This window comes from Stegostoma tigrinum, chromosome 40, assembly GCF_030684315.1.
Source record: "Stegostoma tigrinum isolate sSteTig4 chromosome 40, sSteTig4.hap1, whole genome shotgun sequence".
Lineage (NCBI taxonomy): Eukaryota > Metazoa > Chordata > Chondrichthyes > Orectolobiformes > Stegostomatidae > Stegostoma > Stegostoma tigrinum.
In genome coordinates this window covers 18,055,793-18,075,423 of record NC_081393.1, presented here as the reverse complement: position 1 = coordinate 18,075,423, position 19,631 = coordinate 18,055,793, and the positions used below count along the sequence as shown (strand labels likewise).

The following is a 19,631-nucleotide window of genomic DNA, read 5'->3' as shown; positions in this document are numbered from 1 at the left end:
ATCAGAACTTGCATTTGCTAAATGATAGTGTTTGTTAACAATATACATGGGATGTTAGAGATATGGATGTAACCAATTTTTACAATTTTAAATGACTATTTAAATGACTAAAATAAGTTTATTCTGTACATTATTAATTCCTAGTAGTTATAAAAAGCTTACTTATAACAGAAGGCTGGAAATGCTGTAAGCGCATATACAAGTCCTTTAAATCTTGTTCATTCTTTCAGCAAAGCTCGGTTTTCTTGATAAATAAATGTTTCAGTCTCTTCCACAGAGAGAAGCTCATTCAGCGAGGTTACACAGCAGTCATGCTCTTTCAGCGTCTCAGGGTAGGACACAGACATGTGTTCAATGCGTACAGATCGGCGAACTGGGGTGAGGAACTTCACATCTTGTTTACCAACTGACCGGATTCGGTCTGTAGCTTCTTTCCCTCTGGGAAGAGAATAGCATTTTAAAAAATTATATCTCCAAGATTATCTCAAAGGGAGTCACCAGCCAAGGGGAGAAGTTGAGGAGAACAGTCCTTCATGGTAACCTCAGCTGGTGTGTGAATTAAACTCAGTCGCTCTGCATCACAAACCAGCTAATCGTCTCCCACAGATGTCCAAGAACCACGTCACAACTGGTGTATATCCAAGACTGGAGCAGGTTAGAGCTCATGGGTTTGGAAACACACTATCTCAAACAAGGAATGACAACACTGATCATGCCTTTCACAACTTCAGGGTATTTTTAATAGCTGTTTACAAATAGCAGTATCCCAAAAACAATGTCATAAATAACCAGATGATCTTTAATCAGTGATGCTGGTCGGTCAGAACCAATATTTCCAGGGAGATGAGGTGTATAAGTACAGAAGGTTTGCTACGAATGCACAGGGCACTGGTAAGACCATACTGCGAGTAATGCATACACTTTTGGCCTGATGTGATGGATATAATTGTAATTGAGGCAGCTCAGAGAAGATTCACATGGCTGATTGCTGGACTGAGACAGTTTGTCCACACGAGGAGAGGTTGGCCCTAGACCCCTTGTGAAGAAGGGTCTGCACTCAAAACATCAGCTTTCCTGCTCCTCTGATGCTCCTTGGCCTGCTGTGTTCATCCAGCTCTACACCTTGTTATCTGAGGAGAGGTTAAATAGGTTTGGTCCATGCTTTTGGAACAAAGGGTGATTTTACTGAAACACAACAAAGTCCTGAAGGACTTACAGGGTAGACGCTGACAGAATGTTGCTCCCGGTGGGAAGTCTAGAACTGTGAGGCACATTAGAGATGAAAGCTCTGATTAAGATGAAGATAAGTAGCTATTTCTGTTGCTCAGTGGAATGTTCAGCTGTGGAACTCTTCCCAGAGATCAGTGGATCATCGATATCTTCTGGGCTGAACTAAACAGATCTTCAATTTGCAGTGAAGTTGAGAATTTTATGGGGTCAGGCAAGAACATGCTGTTAAGATTACAATCACTTGAGCCATAATCTTGGATTTTGAACTAACGGCATGTACGTTTTGGTCTGTGCATTTGAGAGTTTTAATGATTAACTGGCTGGTATTTCTGGAGACATGATATTTTTGAAAAACCAGTGAGAGACAGTGTGTCTCAGGAGTGCTAAGCAGAATTTTCATTTTGCATTTTCAGATTAAACATGAAAAGGATAGGTTTGCTTGGAAGAATGAGAAATCAATGTGTTTTTTGCTGAGGCTGATGGCATGTTTTTAAGATGTGGTCAGCTTACAGCTTAAGGAAGTGTAGTCCAAAAGGGAATGGGTATCCATCAGTCAGGAAGGGTAGCAGATAGGCAGTCAGAAAATCTCTAGAGAAAAACGCAATCAGGAACAGCTTTTGTGTGTTGGAAAATGGTGAGTGTTGGCTCCTCTGGGAATTGCAACCAGAGTCCAGTGGACCTAGAAGGGAGCAAACCGATAGGGAAGAACAACGGTAATGGAAGACTGAATCGTGAAGGTGTAGACAGGCTTTCTGGAAGCTGTAGACAAATAAGACGATGTGTTATCTCCTTGTGGCCAGGGTCAGGAATGTCAGAGGTCATAGTTCACACTGGGACCAAGTACACAAGTTGAAAGAGGGATGAGGTCCTGCAACAAGAATTTAGGAACTGGGAAGCAGACCAAAACTAATTTTGCAGGGGAGTGAGATACAGATTGGAGGTACAATAGTATGTGATGAACAGGCAAATGTAAAAGAAAAGCCAAGCCAGTCTGGCAGGTAAAGCGAATATAGTCAGTTAAGACATGAAGGAGCACAGCAAGGTTGCATGATATTTACTGAAGGAAAGGAATCTAGGAGAAGGCAGATAGGTTGAGGAAGCTGATCAACATGGGGAAGGTGACATGATTGACACAGAACTATGGTCAAGGGAGGGATAGGACTAGTAGTTCAATATTCTGGGGTATAGAATCGTCAGGTGAGACAGGAAGGGGTGTAAAGAATAGGTGTTGCAATATTGAACAAGGAGTCAGTTACTCAAATAAGGAGGGATGCTATCTTAGGAAGCTCCTCAATTGTAAGTAGGATTTAAAATAAAAAGGAAGCAATCACACTTTTGACTGCTGACCCCCAAACAGTCAGGGAAAGAGGGAGAGATAAAAAGGCAGATCGTAGGCAATATACAGAGACGTATAAAACAGAATAGTATGTCATTTGTTATCTAAAAGGGGAGAGAAATTTCAGGGTGCTTTAGTGCAGAGGCATCTGAGTGTCTCTGTGCATGAATCACAGAAAACATGTTTGCATGAGGAAGGCAAATGGAATTTTGCTCTTTATTGCTAAGGGAATGGAGTAGTAAAGTAAGGAAGAGTTGATGAAACTGCACAAGTGTTAGTGAGACCACAACTGGAATACTGTGTGCAGTTTTGGTTCCATTTGAGTAGGGATGTTGTTGCATTGGAGGCAGTCCAGAGGATGAAGAGAGATCGAGCAGATTATAAACTCTCTGGAGTTTAAAAGAATGTGAGGAGGTCTAATTTTAAAAAAAATTATTTCATGGGATATGGGTGCCACTGGCTGTTCCAGCATTTGTTGCCCACCTCTAACTGCCCTTGAACTGAGCAACTTGCAGAAGATGTTAACAGATTTAAAACAGAGATGGGGAGGAATTACTTTTGTCAAAGTGTCATAAATCTGTGAAATGCACTCCGTCAGAGTGCAGTGCATGCCAGGACACTGAGTAAGTTTAAGCAGGGTAGACAGACTTTTAATTAGTGACGGGTTAAAGATCTACAGAGAATGTTTGGGAAAGTGGAGTTGAGGCTGAGATAAAATCAGATCATAGAATCCCTAAGAAATGGAAGCTGGACATTCAACCCATTGGGTCAACATCTACAGTCTGAACAGCATCCCACCCAGACCCATCCCCATACCTCAATTAAAGGAATCTCAGTACAACACCATTTGCATTCAGCAAATTTAAATGTATTGCCACTTCCATCTCAGTTTTAAAGGTAAAACAGCTTAACAAACAGGTTTAAATCCTTACCGGTGTACTTGAGGTGTTGCAGTGACTCTGTATTTGACCACAGATGAACCATGGTCATCGGCTTTCTCACATAAAACCCTCATTGCTATTGTGTGTGGTGTGACCGTGGTAACTGATTCTCTGAACTCGTCTGTTTCAGAACCTCCAGTTTCATTAGCATTTTCTGTTAGAGAACACAATCAGTCAAAACGTGAGGAAAAAGAGACAATTAAAGTTCAAAATAAGAAGATGAGTGAAAAAGTAGGCACATCTTGGGAAATCTTTAGTGAACTGGGCGGCACGGTGGCTCAGTGGTTAGCACTGCAGCCTCACAGCACCAGGGACTCGGGTTCGATTCCAGCCTCAGGTGACTGTCTGTGTGGAGTTTGCACATTCTCCCCGTGTCTGCGTGGGTTTCCTCTGGGTGCTCCGGTTTCCTCCCACAGTCCAAAGATGTGCAGGCTAGGTGGATTGGCCATGCTGAATTGCCCGTAGTGTTCAGGGGTTTGTGGGTTACAGGGGGATGGGTTGGGGTGGGATGCTTCAAGGGGCGGTGTGGACTTGCTGGGCCGAAGGGCCTGTTACCACACTGTGGGGAATCTAATCTAATCAAACACTGGTTCAGCCTGAACTGGCAGAACATTTACACAATTACTTGTAAATTGCTGTATAGGATTTTGGTTGGACCACATTGGGAATACTGCCTACAGTTCTGGTCGCCACGTTACCAAAAGGATGTGGATACTTTGGAGAGGGTGGAGAGGAAGTTCACCAGGATGTTGCCTGGTATGGAGGGTGCTAGCTCTGAAGAGAGGTTGAGTAGATTAGGATTATTTACATTAGAAAGACGGAGGTTGAGGGGGAACCTGATTGAGGTCTACAAAATCATGAGGGGTATCAGCGAGTTTTGAGAAGATTTGTAGCTCAGGTTGAGGTTCTGGATGTGAGTTTGCTCGCTGAGCTGGAAGGTTAGTTTTCAGACGTTTCGTCACCATTCTAGGTAACATCATCAGTGAGCCTCCGACGAAGCGCTGGTGTTATGTTCTGCTTTCTATTTATCTGGTTAGGTTTCCTTGGGTTGGTGATGTCATTTCCTGTTCTTTTTCTCAGGGGATGGTAGATTGGCTCCAAGTCAATGTGTTTGTTGATGGAATTCCGGTTGGAATGCCATGCTTCATGAGGGGTATAGACAGGGTGGATAGCAAGAAGCTTTTTCCCAGAGTGGGGGACTCAATTACTAGGGGTCACGATTTCAAGGTGAGAGGAGGCAAATTTAAGGGAGATATGTGTGGAAAGTTCTTTACGCAGAGGGTGGTGGGTACCTGGAACACGTTGCTGGCAGAGGTGTTAGAGGCAGGCATGATAGCATCATTTAAGATGTATTTAGACAGATACATGAATGGGCAGGGAGCAGAGGGATACAGATCCTTGGAAAATAGGCGATAGGTTTAGATAAAGGATCTGGATCGGCACAGGCTTGGAGGGCCGAAGGGCCTGTTCCTGTGCTGTAATTTTCTTTGTTCTTTGTTCTACTTTAGCTCTATTTTCATAGGAGGACACAAATAACTTCCCAAAAATGAATGGGAATTGAAAGAAATGAGCATTGGTCAAAACATAATCATGCTGGAGAAATAAATGGGGCTGAAAGATGATAAATCCCTGCCTGTGAGAAGCTACATCCCAGGCAATGAAAGCAAGTGGCCATGGGGATGGTGGATGTGTTTCGCTCTCAAACTTGCAAAATTCTGTACGATCTCAAACAGCCCTGGCAGGCTGTAAGTGGCAAATGTAATCCCACAACTCTCAAACAAAAGAATTGGGGATCAGAAGTAAGCCATTTGGTTCTTTATGTTTGCTCTGCCATTCAGTATCTGATTGTCCTTTGAACTCCACTTTCCCAACTATCCTGGGAGAGGCTTGGCTCTCCATGCCTAACAAGAACTTATTTACCTTGGTCTTAAAAAAAAATTCAATATCCTTATACACCAGTCACAGAAAGCAAACATGCAAGCACAACGAGCAGTCAGGAAGGTAAATGGGGCATTTACCTTCATTACAGAGAAGTTGAGGTATAGGAGCAAGGCTGTCTCATGACAGCTCTCTGATTCCTTGGATGGTAGGATTGTCAAAACAGGTACGATTGGACCAACTACGCCCATATTCACTGGTCTGGTGAGTAATGAAACAGGCATTCTTACAGGGCAAGGATGATGCATCGCCTGCGGTGGGGTTGGGGATGTCACTGGGGGATATGCAAGGAAGAAAGGAATACAGTCGTTTCTGTTATAACACATGTTCTGGCAACACGAATTGGCTATAACGACTGATGAATTGGGGAACGGTACTTGTATAGTGCAAACTTGTGTTGGCTATAACGCGATTCCATCTAGGCGTGGAAGAGTATGGGTTGACATCACATGAGCATTTCACAGGCTTTGTCCTGAATACATGCAAAGTTAACACCAAAAGAGTGACCATGTCAGCATCATGTGATCATCATGCTGTGCGTTTACACAACTCCTTTTCGTTTTGCAAATTCTGCTGTGTTATCCACAAAACTTGAAGATAAGTGACAAGAATGTAGCAAGCAGCATCCCGGTGATAAAATTGTGGGTGGTGAATGTAAAAGAAAGGCTGGAAGAGATGCTAGATGTTTTAAAGCATTTTGAATGTAATGAGAGAACATGTGATATAGTTTGTGTAACAGGAATGAAGGAGTCTTCCTTACACACCATGAGAGACAATGTAGAAAAGATTAAAGCAAGCTGTACTGCTGGAACAAGTCTGGGTGCGAGCAAATCTGTGTGGTCATGGACAAAGGAACTTGAGGAGATGGATCAGCTAAGTGTATGTATAGAAGGTCAAACAATAAAGCGAGCTGGGACCACCCTTCTCACATAAAAGAGAAAGCCTTATCAATTTATGGAGATCTAACAAAAAAGGCCAAAAATCCTGCAGATGTGCCTGCCTTTAGTGCTAGCAGTGGCTAGTTTGCTGGTTTTTAAGAACTGCTACGCTTTTCAGAATGTAAAGTTATTTGACGAACCTGTCAGTGCATACGATGGCATTTCCTCCCAAAGTAAAACAAAATTATTTGCTAAAGAAGGCTACAACTTGGATCAAATTTTCAATTTGGATGAGATACATTTGTACTGAAAGCAGATGTCATCAAGAGCCTACATTTATATGAATGAAGCACACACTCGAGTCTTTGAGGTGACAATGGACCATATGACCTTGCTGCTGGGTGCCAAAGCAGTGGAGAGTTAAGGCTTAAGCCTGTGGGGGTGTACCACTCTGCCAAACCACAAGCCTTGGAAAGTGACTTTGAGTCTACTCTCGGCATCAACTATAGATCAAACAAAACAGGCTGGATGACAGGGCAAAGTTTTCTGACCTTATTGTTGATGTTTTGGAAGATGTTTTTAGAAAGTATTGCAAGAAAAGAAATTTTAATTTCAAGATTCTCCTCATCCTGGATAATGCGCCAAGCCATCCTCCCACCATTGATGTGCTTTCTGAAAGCATCGAAGTGCTGTTTCTACCCCCAAACACAGCCCCTCTCCTTCCACCCATGGACCAGGGCGCAGCAGCAGCTTTAAGAGGCTGATTACAGCCACTGTGAGGGATAAGGACAGTGTTCTTCCATTTTGGAAGAGCTTTAACATCAAGAATGCTGCTAACATTATCGGGTGGCTTGGGGTGATATCAGGAATAACTGCTTGCATGCAGTTTGGCAGAAGCTACCCCCAGATTTTTTTCAAGATTTTAAAGGCTTTGATCCAAAGGAGCTCCCAAGTATCAAAGGAAATGGTGCTGATCTTGCAAAGCAAGTTGGATTTGAAGAAGTGGAGAGTGAGGATGTTGAAGGGCTGTCCGAGTCCCACTGTGAAGACCTCGGAGGGGGGGAGATTAAGTCAGGGATGCAGCACCACAAGAGCTTTCCACTTCCGTTTTGTTTTTTTGGCACTCTGAACAGTTTTCACCTTTTACAGAGTTTACTTTCTGTGACTGTGTGGAGGTAAGGGCACCACAGTGAGTATTTGTAAGTGCTCTCTGGAGGAACTCTGATCCTATCTATATCTATCTGGGTTCACTATTTTTCACCCTAATGTTGCAACCACAACTGCACCTGAAGGTGGTGATGACAGAATCATAGAATCCCTACAGTGTGGAAACAGGCCTTTCGGCCCAACAAGTCCATACCGACCATCAAAGCATCACCCAAGACCCATCCCTCTATAACCCACCTTGTCTACACATCCCTGGGCACTACGGGCAATTTAGCCTGGTCAACCCACCCTAACCTGCACATCTTTGGACTGTGGGAGGAAACCGACACAGACACAGGGAGAATGAGCAAATTCCACACAGTCACCTGAGAGTGGAATTGAGCCCGGGTCCCTGGCGCTGTGAGGCAGCAGTGCTATCCACTGAGCCACCGTGCCGCCCCTTAATGCTGGTGTTCCCCAGCCCCAGCAATAACAACCTCCTCTCCCGTCAACATTGACATTTTTTATCCCAAGGTAAGGTTTTAAATTTACTTTTATTTCATTATTAGATATGTATTAAACATTTATTTAAATTAAGCTACCCTTTACGTCAGGCTTCGGATTGATTTTTCAGCAAATTTGAATGATATTTTTTGGGAGATCTGCCCCTAACCCTGCTTTTCCCGTAGGCCCTGTCATTTCTATAGCACAATTTTCTATAACACAATGTGCAGGAACGCAACTACTGTGTTATAGATTTCTAGGGCACTAAATTCTTCAAGAATATAGGCAGAGACAGGAGTAAGATGCTGACAGAGAATAAGCTAGGATTATCTCAAATGGCAGGGCAAGCTTTGTGACCAAATGACCTACACTCGCTACTATTTCTACATTTCTGTGGAGGATCATGTTCAATTCTAGACACTGCACTTTAGGAAGGTATCAGAATAAAATGTGGAAGGAATTCTTGAGAACGGTTTCAGAAATAAAGAGCTTCAGCTCCATGGGATAGATTGGGGAAGCTAGGGTTTGACTTGAAGAGGACAACATTAACAGATTTGATAGAGGTGTTCAAGATCATATGTGATCTGCAGAGCAGTTTAATTCTTAACATCAGAAAGAGACGAGAACCAGAGAACACAAGTATCAGCTCTACTTCCCTACATTTCCCCCACAACCCTTGATTGCCTTACTAATTAAAAATCTGCCAATCTCAGCCTTGAGTATACATAAAAACCTCACCTCCAAAGCCGTCAGTAGTAAAGAACTGCACAGCTTTAATTCCCTCCAAGAGAATTATTTAGTTGTCACTTCCAAAGGGAAACTCGGTGAGCATTTGAAGGAAGCGGTACTTTAAGGATTACTGGGACGGTGGGACGGGATTAGGTAAATAACTCAAGCGGAGAGCTCAGATTGATGGTGTTCATCTTGACTCCTTGTCCTGTTTTTCACCCATTTCAACTTCTGGCTTGGTCCACATTACTGGCAACTCATATTCAGGGAAAGTCTCATCCATAAGCAGCAAATAATCAACACTGCGACATATCGTAATCTTTCAACACTACTTGGCTCGATTTTGCCTGATCTTGCCAGACAGTTTCTGGAAGAAAACATGTTTCTTTATATCCACTTAAAAACAAAGAAGGAAAAAAAAGTGAGTGCACAGAACTCCACTTGCTGCTTGTTCAGGCAAACTCGAGATAGGTGCTGGATACATGCAACGTGTTATTTGAGCCAGCAGACAAGGAGCTGGAGTAGGCCATTTGTTGTTCGTAGAGAGACAGGACCATTGAGTTTTGAGAAGATTTGTAGCTCAGGTTGAAGTTCTGGATGTGAGTTTACTCCCTGAGCTGGAAGGTTAGTTTTCAGACGTTTTGTCACCATTCTGGGTAACATCATCAGTGAGCCTCCGACGAAGCGCTGGTGTTATGTCCCGCTTTCTATTTCTATAAATAGAAAGCAGGACATAACACCAGTGCTTCATCGGAGGCTCACTGATGATGTTACCTAGAATGGTGACAAAACATCTGAAAACCTTCCAGATCAGCGAGTAAACTCACATCCAGAGACAGGACCATACCAAGGGCTACAGAAAAGCCTGTTGAATCTATATGTGAAAATGTATTCTGTCAGTTTGAGCATCTGGTGTTTATTAGTTCAAATAATTGCTTCTCTTATTAGCTGCTGCCAGTTACATTGCTAATAGGCACAACACTACTGTCCAAGTCCTCTGCCCAAATCTATTATTCACGTTGAAATTCCAGAATGAGGGTCATCATGCTATTTCGCAAAGCGGAAGGAAATGACAATAGCTAAATTGAATCCATCTGTAACCCATACAGACTTCTGAATAAAGTTCACTGAAGGTTACTCGGAACAGGATCAGAGTTCGTCCAGACAGCACTTACAAGTACTCACTGTGGCACCCTTACCTCCACACAGTCACAGAAAGTTCATTCTGTCAAAAGGTGATGAGATTGTTGAATGGAAACCTTAGCAAGTTGTCAGCATTTGCATTACACAATTATAGTCATACAGGCACAGTCATAAAGGCAATGCTGTTTGACCTTTTAACCAATTCACACTCATCTCACTTCCCAGCATTTAGCTCACATCCTTGAATGTTATGATATTTTAACAGCTTATCTATGTACTTTTTAAAAATTACCCACTTTAACTATCCTCCCACTTCTTTCAGAGCTGGAATCTGATTTGTACGGATGGCTTAATCATCTTCTAGGAATAGCATAGTGAAATGTGTGTATAATACAGAAAGAGAAGGGATTCCATAGGAAACAAAATGATTAGCTCCTGAACAATTTATTGCTCAAGACAGAGAGTGGTCATTCAGCCAGTCACATCTGTGCCAGATGAAAAACAGCCAATTACCCAAAGCCCACTTTCTAGCTTCTTGGTCTGCAGCCCTACAGGTCACAACATCTGATGTACAAATCTAAGTGTTGCTTAAATATGAGGAAACTATCTGCCCTGATTATGGTTTCAGCAGAGTCTGGGACCTACCACTCAAAAATGTTTCTTAACCTCCCCTTAGTCCTTCTATCAATCACTTCAAATCTACAGCCCCCTAATTACTGGCTCTTCAACTAATTGAAATACATCTTTCTCTATCTGGACATTTCAGTATTTTTATGCACTCAATTAAACATCCTCTCAGCCAGTCTGCTCCAAAGAAAAACCAAGCCAATCCAGTATATCAAAAGAACAATTTATTTTATTCATTTAGGAATATGGGTGATGTTGGCTGCTTCTAGCATTTATTTCTCCCCCCCTCAAATTGCCACCCCCTTGAGAAGGTGGGGGTGAGCCGCTGCAGTCCGTGTGGTGTAGGGACCCCCACACGGTGCCCTCAGGGAGGGAGTCCCAGGATTCTGACCCAGCGACGCTGAAGGAACGGCCGATAGATAGATGTGTGCGTGCGCGTGTGCAAGTTCTATCTGGATGGAAGTGGGTGGCGGGTTTGGAAGGTGCTGCCTGAGGGGCCTCGGTGAGTCGCTGCAGGGCATCTTGTAGACGGTACACACTGCTGTGACTGAGCGTGGGTGGTGATGGTGGTGGTGGTGGGGGGGTGGGTGGGAGTGGTGTGGATGTGGTGCCAATCGAGCTGCGGGGAGCTCTGTCCCTGGGTGGTGTTGAGCTTCTTGAGTGTTGTTGGAGCTGCCCCCATCCGGGGCAAGTGGGGGGTATTCCATCGCCCTCCTGACTTGTGCCTTGTCAATGATGGGACTGCCTTTAGGTAGTCAGGAAGGGAGTTACTCACTGCAGGATTCTCAGCCTCTGATGTGCTCTTGTAGCCGCTGTGTTTATGTGGTACATCCAGTTGAGTCTCTGGTGAATGGTAACCCTCAGGATATTGATAATGGAGGGATTCAACGATGGTAACACCAATGAATGTCATTGGGCAGTTGTTACGTTGTCTCTACTCAGTGATGTTCATAGTCTGGCATTTGTGTGGAGCAAATGTTAACTGCCACTTGTCAGTCCAAGCCTGGATATTGTCTGGATCTTGTTGCATTTAAACATGCACTGCATCTGTACCTGTATCGAATAACTTGCAAATAATGCTGAATAGTGTGTAATTATCAGTGAACATCACCACTTCTGGCCTTACGATGGAGAGAAGGTCATTGATGAAGCAGCTGAAGATGGCTGGGCCTAGGATACTACGCTGAGGAACTCCTGCAGAAATGTCCTGGAGCTGAGATGACTGACCTCCGACAACTGCAACCATCTTCCTCTGTGCCCGGTATGACTCTCACCTCGAGGGAGTTTGCCCCCCCCCCCGATACCCATTGATTCCAGTTTTGCCAGGGCTCCTTGATCCCACACACAGTCCAAATGCAGACTTTATGTTGAGGGCTGTCACTCTCACCTCACCCTCTAGAATTCAACTCTTTTGTCCATGTTGAGCCAAGGCTGTAATGAGGTCAGGAGCTGAGTGGCCCTGGCAGAACCCAAACTGGGTGTCACTGACCAGGTTATTGCTGAGTAGGTGCTGTCTGATAGCTCTGTCAGTGACACCTTCATCACTTTCCTGATGGTCGAGGGGAGGCTGATGGGGCAGGAATTGGCCAGGTTGGATTTGTCCTGCTTTTCCTGTACAGGACATATTCCACATTGTCGGGTAGATCCCAGGACTTGTACTCCCAGTATTGATCCCAGAACAGCTTGGCGCTGGGTGGGTGGGTGCGTGTGCCTGTGCAAGTTCGGGAGCACAAGCCTTCAGTACTATTGCCGGAATGTTGTCAGGGCCCGTAGCCTTTGCTGTATCCAGGGTCTCCAAATGTTTCTTAAGGAACAGTGAACTGAATTGGCTGAAGACTGGTATCTTAAAGCTGGGGACCTCTGGAGCAGACTGAGATGGATTATCCATATGACACTTCTGGCTGAAGATTGTTGCTTCAGCCTTATCTTTTGCACTGATGTCCTGGGCCCTTCCATTGTTGAGGATGGGGATATTTGTGGAGCCTCCTCCTCCAGGGAGTTATTTAATTGCCCCCAGCCCCCACCATTCACCACTGGATGTGGCAGGACTGCAGAGCTTCAATCTGATTCACTATGTATGATCGCTTAGCTCTGTCTGAGACTTGCTGTTTGCTGTGCAACTAGTGCTGTTTGGTGCCTTCACCAGGTTCATACCTCATCTTTGAGTATGCTTGGTCCTGCTCCTGCACTCCCCATTGAACCAGGGTTGACGCCCCGGCCTGATGGTAATGGTTGACTGGGGGATATGCTGGGCCATGAGGTTACAGATTGTGCTGGAGTACAGTCCTGCTGCTGTCGATGGCCCACAGCGCCTCATGGATGCCTAGTCTTGAGTTGCTTGGTCTTTTTTAATGGCCATGTTTACTGAACTCCAATTTTAACCTGCAGACTTGTTTGCTCATGTGAAACTCTTTCATTTTGGTTCATTTGTCCCCTGGCCACATCTTTTACGTACAATGAATTTATCTATTTAGCTACCAAAAAATTGATACTGACCCAAACCTTCCAGCAGTCTTGTGCAGTTTCTCTGTCTGTCTGTCTCGCTCGCTCTCCTCCTCCAACATCCCCAACCCAACCAGAAGCTGTAATCTAGCACCACAGCTACAGCCACACATCCAACTGCACTAAGCTCCTATCTTTATTTTCCCCACCAAGGATTCCTAAACAACTGTATTCAAGCACTTTCTAGCCATTGATACTGACATAGCCTATGCTCACTGGCCAGTTGTCCTCTCCACTTCAGACTGCTTTGCAGATGCCCAGGTGACTTGACATTGAAGAAGCAGTGTACCAGCCTATTGCCACGTCTGTGGCCACAGAATCACTCATCTTCTTTATTGACCTCCTTCCTTAAAAACTGCATAGTCCAGCCTGTTCTGAATATCCCAGAGAAACCACCTCCCTCACCATTATTCAGAATGGAATACTGGCTTATACCTCCCTGGACAGCAGAAATTCAAACTCCATATTTTAGATGTGCCTCTATGCCACGACCCTGCAGCAATTTCTAAAAAGAGAAGGACAATATTTCTAAAATCGCTTTCTTTGAAGTGGCTCACTGCTAAAAACAGATAGTAATTCTTTTGGTTTGAAGTGCAGTTTTACTGCTGTGGATTTACCTGCACAAGCTGGTTGAGTGTTTGCATTCCTCATGAGGGTTTCGACAAGTGCAGATCGCAACTCTTCAACAGGCTGAAATAGTTAGCAGAATTTGTTTTCGCAATGTAACTGACACAACCGGAAAGATGGTGAATTTTAACAATAAAAAGGTGGTGATGAATCAGCAACAGTGGAAATCTGTTGCTTGAAGTATCTGTAAGCAGATTCATTCTGCAAAATGTGCCAGCAAAAGCTATTTTCTCAGCCCCCACCTGCAACATCTAGCAAAGTTCCACAAAGGAAAATTTACTTTTTCAGGGTCAACTTGGCTTTCAACAGTAATTGTCAATTTGTCTGTGAACAATCTTTGACTTTTATTTTGCCTGTATGTGACTGGAAAAGTAGACATGCTTACTGAAACAGCTGACTTCACACATGACTAGCTCAGGCATTTTGTGAGAGATGTGGGCACAAAGCCACAGCTCGGCAGAGCAGAGACTAGCAAACTGTAACCTCAGGATTGCTTTCTTAAGGCACACCTGCACAAAATGCAGAAGAGACAGTGGGATTCGGAGGGTGAACAGGGGTAAGGTTCCACAAACTCATGACCACTAATTGTGTTTAGTCAGCATTCTTTTGAATGACTACATGTACAATCTGAAGTCACAGGCATTTCTAAAAACACAAGCAAATGATAAAAATAAATTTCAAGAGCCTGGCCTGCTGAATCATCTCTAGTCACTTACCTCTGCGCCACTGTGAACTGCCTGCTCAAACAGAGCTATGACAGCCTCCATTGGGCCAGTGATTTCCAGCAGGCGGGCTTGACAGATCCAGTACTTGGCAAACTTCTCGCTGTCCGGAACAGCCTGCAATGCTGCAGACACTTGCTCAGGTGGGGAGCCCTGAAGGCAAACAAAGCAAAACGATGAAATCTGCCCATTTCAACACTGATCGCAGGACAGACAATAATCTATCCAACTGTCCATCTGTGAAGAACAGGCAGTATGTCCACCGGTCACAAAAAATCCAAATCTCAAGGCCTGGGTGGTGGTCTCTCTTCCCAATACTGTCGCAGACTGATGTATCTGCCACAGGCAAGTTGGTAAGAATGCCGTTACATACGTCTTTCCCTCACTAACTGCCACAGATCCAGCCCATCATTAATATCCTTTAGGACTCGATAAGCTCTATCAGTACTGGTGCTACTAATGCCCATTGCCCAGCACTTGGCCCACAACATGGCGAGTACCCATCTAAATCCTTCTTCAATGGGATGGGGGTTCCTGCCTCTCCCATCCTTACAGGCAGTGAGTTCCAAATTCCCCACCAGGGGGAAAACATTTTTCCTCCTGTCCCCCTCTAACCTCCTGCACCTTCCCATTAATCTATGCCCCTTCGTCCCAAGTCATTGATCCCTTCATCATGGGGAAAAGCTCCTTCCCGTATATCCTTCATCATTTTAGAACACAGAACTGCCCAGCACAGGAACAGGCCCTTCGGCCCACAATGTTGTGCCGAACATGACACCAAATTAAACTAATCCTTTCTGCCTGCCCTTGGTCCAAGTCCCTCTATTTCTTGCCTATTCATATGTTTATCTAAAAGCCCCTTAAATGTCCCTATCATATCTGTCTCCACCAACATCCCTGGCATCACATTCCAGACTCCTACCGCTCTGTGTAAAAAAAACCCTCACATCTCCTTTGAACTTTGCCCTCTTACCTTTAAATGCTTGCCCACTAGTTTTAGACGTTTGAACTCTGAGAAAAAGATTCTGACTGTCAACCCTATCTATGCATTACATAATTTTATAGACTTCTATCAAGTCTCCCCTCAGCCTCCTCCCCTCCAGAGAAAATAACTAGCGTAGTTCTAGCCTCTCCTTATAGCTCCTACCCCCTAATCCAGGCAACATCCTGGTAACCTCTTCTACACCCTCTCCAAAGCCTCCACATCCTTCCTGTAATGTGGTGGCAGAATTGAACACAAGGCTCAAAGTGTGGCTGAGCCAAAGTCTTAAGAAGCTGCAACATGACATGCTGACTCTTGTATGCAATTCCCTGATCAATAAAGGCAAGCATGCCATACACCTTCTTTACTACCCTATCTACTTGCATGGCCACTTTCAGGGAGCTATGGACTTAATCCTCTGTACATAAAAGCTACTCAGGGTCCTGCCATTAACTGTATACTTTGCCTTGACATTTGATCTCCCAAATTGCAGCACCTTACGCTCACCCGGATCATACTCCATCTGTCATTTCTCCGCAAATATCTGCAACTGATTTGCCCATTGTATCCTTTGACAACCTTCTATACTATCCACAACTCTACCAATCTTTGTATTGTCTGCAAGCTTACTAAGCCCCCGCATCTACATTTTCATCCAAGCCATTTATCACAAACAGCAGAGATCCTAGTAGAGATCCCTGTGGAATACCACTAATCACGGATGTCCAGACTGAAAATCTCTCTTCCACCACTACCATCTGCCTTCTATGGACAAGCCAATTCTCAATCCATTCAGATTTATCCATCTCAATCATGCCTCCCACTTAATCCCACCCCTCTGTCAATCTCCTCTGCTATAAAGGAAAATAACCCCAGTCTGTCCAATCTCTCTTCAACAACTGATACTCTCCAGCCCCCCGTAAAGTAACAGCCTAGTAAATCTCCCTCTGCCCCCTCTCCCAGTGCTATCACATCTCTCCTGTAATGTGGATTCTAGACCTGCACACAATGCTCTCGCTGTGTGGCTTAACTGACATTTTATTCACAGTTTCCAGCCAAATTTCCCTGGTCATAAACTTACTCCTTGCTTAATAAAGGCATGTATCCAATAATCCTTCGGAACCACTCTATCCCCCTGTCCTGCTACCTTAAGGGACCAGGGTACATGCACAGCAAGATCCCTGTGAACCTCGGTGCTTCCTGACATTCTAGTGCCCATCCAGTATTCCCTTGCCTTGTTTGTCCCATCCAAGGGCACCACCTTACATTTATCCAGTTCGAATTCTACTTGCCACTGACCACCAGTCTGTATCCTCCTCCAGGTGAAGGCTATGCTGTTCATTGCTTACTACCCCACCATCTGCAAACTTACTGATCAACGCTCCTCACCTCCCCCGCACCCCCCACCAATGTTCAAGTCTAAATGCAAACCATAAACAGCAAGGGGGTCCCAAAACTGATCCCTGCAGAATCCCATTGGGCGCAGGCTTAAAGTCACAATCTCTCCTCTATCATTGCTCAGCCAATTCGGGATCCAACTACCCAAGTGCTTTCACCTTCACTACGAGTGTCCCTTGCAGGACCTTACCAAAGCCCTGCTGAAGTCCAAGTAGACGACATAGTGGGATTTGAACCTGGATGCCCCGAATATTACTGGGTCTCTGTGTCTAGTAGCCTGGGGAGAATACCACTGCACCAACAGCCTGTCCACTGTGAGGAAGGTGAACAGATTTCCCTCGGTTAATCAAGTGCTTCGTCTTGTCTGCAGGAATGGCTGACCTCCAAGATCCATTTAACTGTGTGATCTCAAGATTAAGTTCTATCTGCCCACGCCTTACCCTTGAGCCTCATTCTATCCTCATATCCTTTCTTCAGCCTCCATCAACCCTCAACCACTCTACAAATCCGTCTCCACACCCCAACCTAAATCCCATTCCCTATGCACTTCCAAGACTCATCCAGCCTCATGTCATCCATGGTTCTCGATCTTTCCACCACCAGCAAAAGTTGCTGTCTATCTACTGTCCAGAGCCCTTCTTGGATACAAACCAAAAGAGCTGCGGATACTGTAAATCAGAAACAAAAACAAAGTTGCTGGAAAAGCTCAGCAGGTCTGGCAGCATCTGTGAAGGGAAAAACAGAGTTAATGTTTCGGGTCTAGTGACCCTTCCTCAGAACAGAAGCGTTCAGAGGAAGGGTCACCGGAGTAGAAATGTTAACTGTTTTTCCCTTCACAGATGCTGCCAGACCTGCTGAGCTTTTCCAGCAACTTTGTTTTTGTCCCTTTTTGAATACATCTCCTTACAAGCTTTCCCTCTCAACTTCTCCAATCAGCTCATGGAATTGATTTGCCTCATCCTGGGAATCTCAAGCCACAAAAATTTAGTATGACCCAGTGTTTTGCTGCAACATCCTTGTTTTTCTACACGATAGCTCCATTTAGAAAGCCTACAAAGCCGTAGACTTCTCATACAATTTTATCAATGGGTCCCACTACAGTCAATAATTTGTATGCACATACCCATACCTTCTCCAGTAATTGCATGCAGTCATCCAACATGTGGGTCACTCGAGCTGTCAAGCTTTTCTGCTCTTCCTCCTCCTCAATGGCATCCCAGAAGGAAAGCTCCAAATTCTTTTTGACAGACTGCACTAATTTTTTAAAAGGGGTGGGCATAGGAGGACGTTTGTACGTCTTCCCTTTGGAAGCTAACCACTCTTCGAGGAGTTTCCTGAAAGGAAAACAGGAGAGGAACCATCACTAAAAAAGACACAGGAAGAAGGGTCAAAAACAGGGATGGATGCACATCTCCTCAGCTAGTCTGGCATCAATTTTGGACAAGAGATAAATCAAGTTATTGCTTCAGGTCAGTGACTTTACATCAGACTTCCTGATCTTTTGCTGCTACACCAGCTTAAAGATGCCAAACTATCCTTTATAAGTAAATTCAGAAGGGCAAACAGGATGGAGGTGGGGGCGTGGAGCACAGGGCCTTGAGAGAGAGGGTGAGGAAGGAGGGATGGGGGAAGCGAGCACTTACTGCTCATCCTAATTGCCCTCAAGGTGGCAGTGATGTCCTTTCTTGAAGTGCTGCACTCTGCATGGTGTAGCATATCTGCAGTGCTGACTGGAAGGAAAAGAGCTTTATCCTGTGACAGGGAAGGAACAGCAGGGTCAGCCTGGTGGGTGGCTCAGAGGGGATCTTGCAGGGGGTGGTGTTCCCATGTATCTGCTGCGCCTTGTCCTTTAGATGGAAGTGGGTCTTGGGTTTGGAAGGTGCTGTCTAAGGAGCCTCGGTGAGTCACTGCAGTGCATCTTATAGACGGTACACACTGCTGTTACTGAGCGTTGGTTGGGTGGGGGGGGGAGATAGTGGGATGTTTGTGGATGTGGGGCCAATTGAGCCGGGGTGGGGGGCTTTGTCCCTGGATGGTGTTGAGCTTCTCGAGTGTTGTTGGAGCTGCCCCCATCCGGGGCAAATGGGGGATATTCCAACACGCTCCTGACTTGTGCCTTGTTGATGGTGGGCTCACTTTTGTTTTTTTAAATACCATAAATGAAATAAAAGTTTAAAATGTAGAACTGATTTTCGACCTTAAAACAACTTATTGTATTGAGGAGATAAAACTATGGGACTAAATTGTTCCATCAAAATCAAAATGGTGCATCCATTCAATTCTAAATATTGTTTGTAAAGAAGAGATGAGTCTGATTCTATCTGGGGGTGATTAGAACTATTTAAACATTGCCTCTCACAATAACCAAGTAAGACCTTGTCAGAACCAGGAACCAAATCTGCAAGATCCACATGCTGTGTTTCATGCTCTGAGCAGGAATGTAAAAGCATATGACATGAAGTTTGATGATTGCTCTGTCCAACAGCCAGTAAGGGCAGAAGAGGTTCAAAGGACAAGAGATCTATTTCCCAGACCAGGGATGAGGGCAGTGACTGATTTTTTCAGACTGGGACACAGACTATTAGTGACTGGAAATAGAAATATGATCATTTGATATGTGTATTTTAGATGGGCAGAAAACTCCCTCAGTGGCACATCTTGCAACCAGAAACTCTGCTAGTCCAAACCTCTGCAGGGTGTGATGGAGATTTTGCCTGAATCAGACAGAGAGACCGTGACAGTATATCTGGAATTTGGTTCAAAGTGGCAATTCAGTGTAGAGGTGGGGGTTAAAAAGAGATGCCCTTTTATTTATTTTTAAATTGTTCATGGAATTGCTGGCTAGGCAAGACCAGGTAAAGTGGAAGGCTTCCTTCCCTAAAGACCATCAGTTGAACCAACAGTGGTTATTGGCTGCCATTAGGCTAG

General features: G+C 44.6%; 1 protein-coding gene across 1 annotated transcript in view; it reads right to left on the bottom strand.

The window, feature by feature from the left end:
• ckap2l (cytoskeleton associated protein 2-like) overlaps positions 1 to 19,631 on the bottom strand; it is a 76,460-nt gene continuing 56,829 nt past the window's right edge. The window contains exons 4-8 of the mRNA XM_059641174.1: positions 17,833 to 18,037; positions 14,318 to 14,476; positions 13,592 to 13,664; positions 3,499 to 3,661; positions 1 to 438 (exon numbers count right to left, since the gene is read on the bottom strand). Coding sequence (XP_059497157.1) covers positions 219 to 438; positions 3,499 to 3,661; positions 13,592 to 13,664; positions 14,318 to 14,476; positions 17,833 to 18,037 — 820 coding nt within the window. The 3' untranslated portion in view covers positions 1 to 218. The remainder of the gene's footprint in view (positions 439 to 3,498; positions 3,662 to 13,591; positions 13,665 to 14,317; positions 14,477 to 17,832; positions 18,038 to 19,631) is intronic.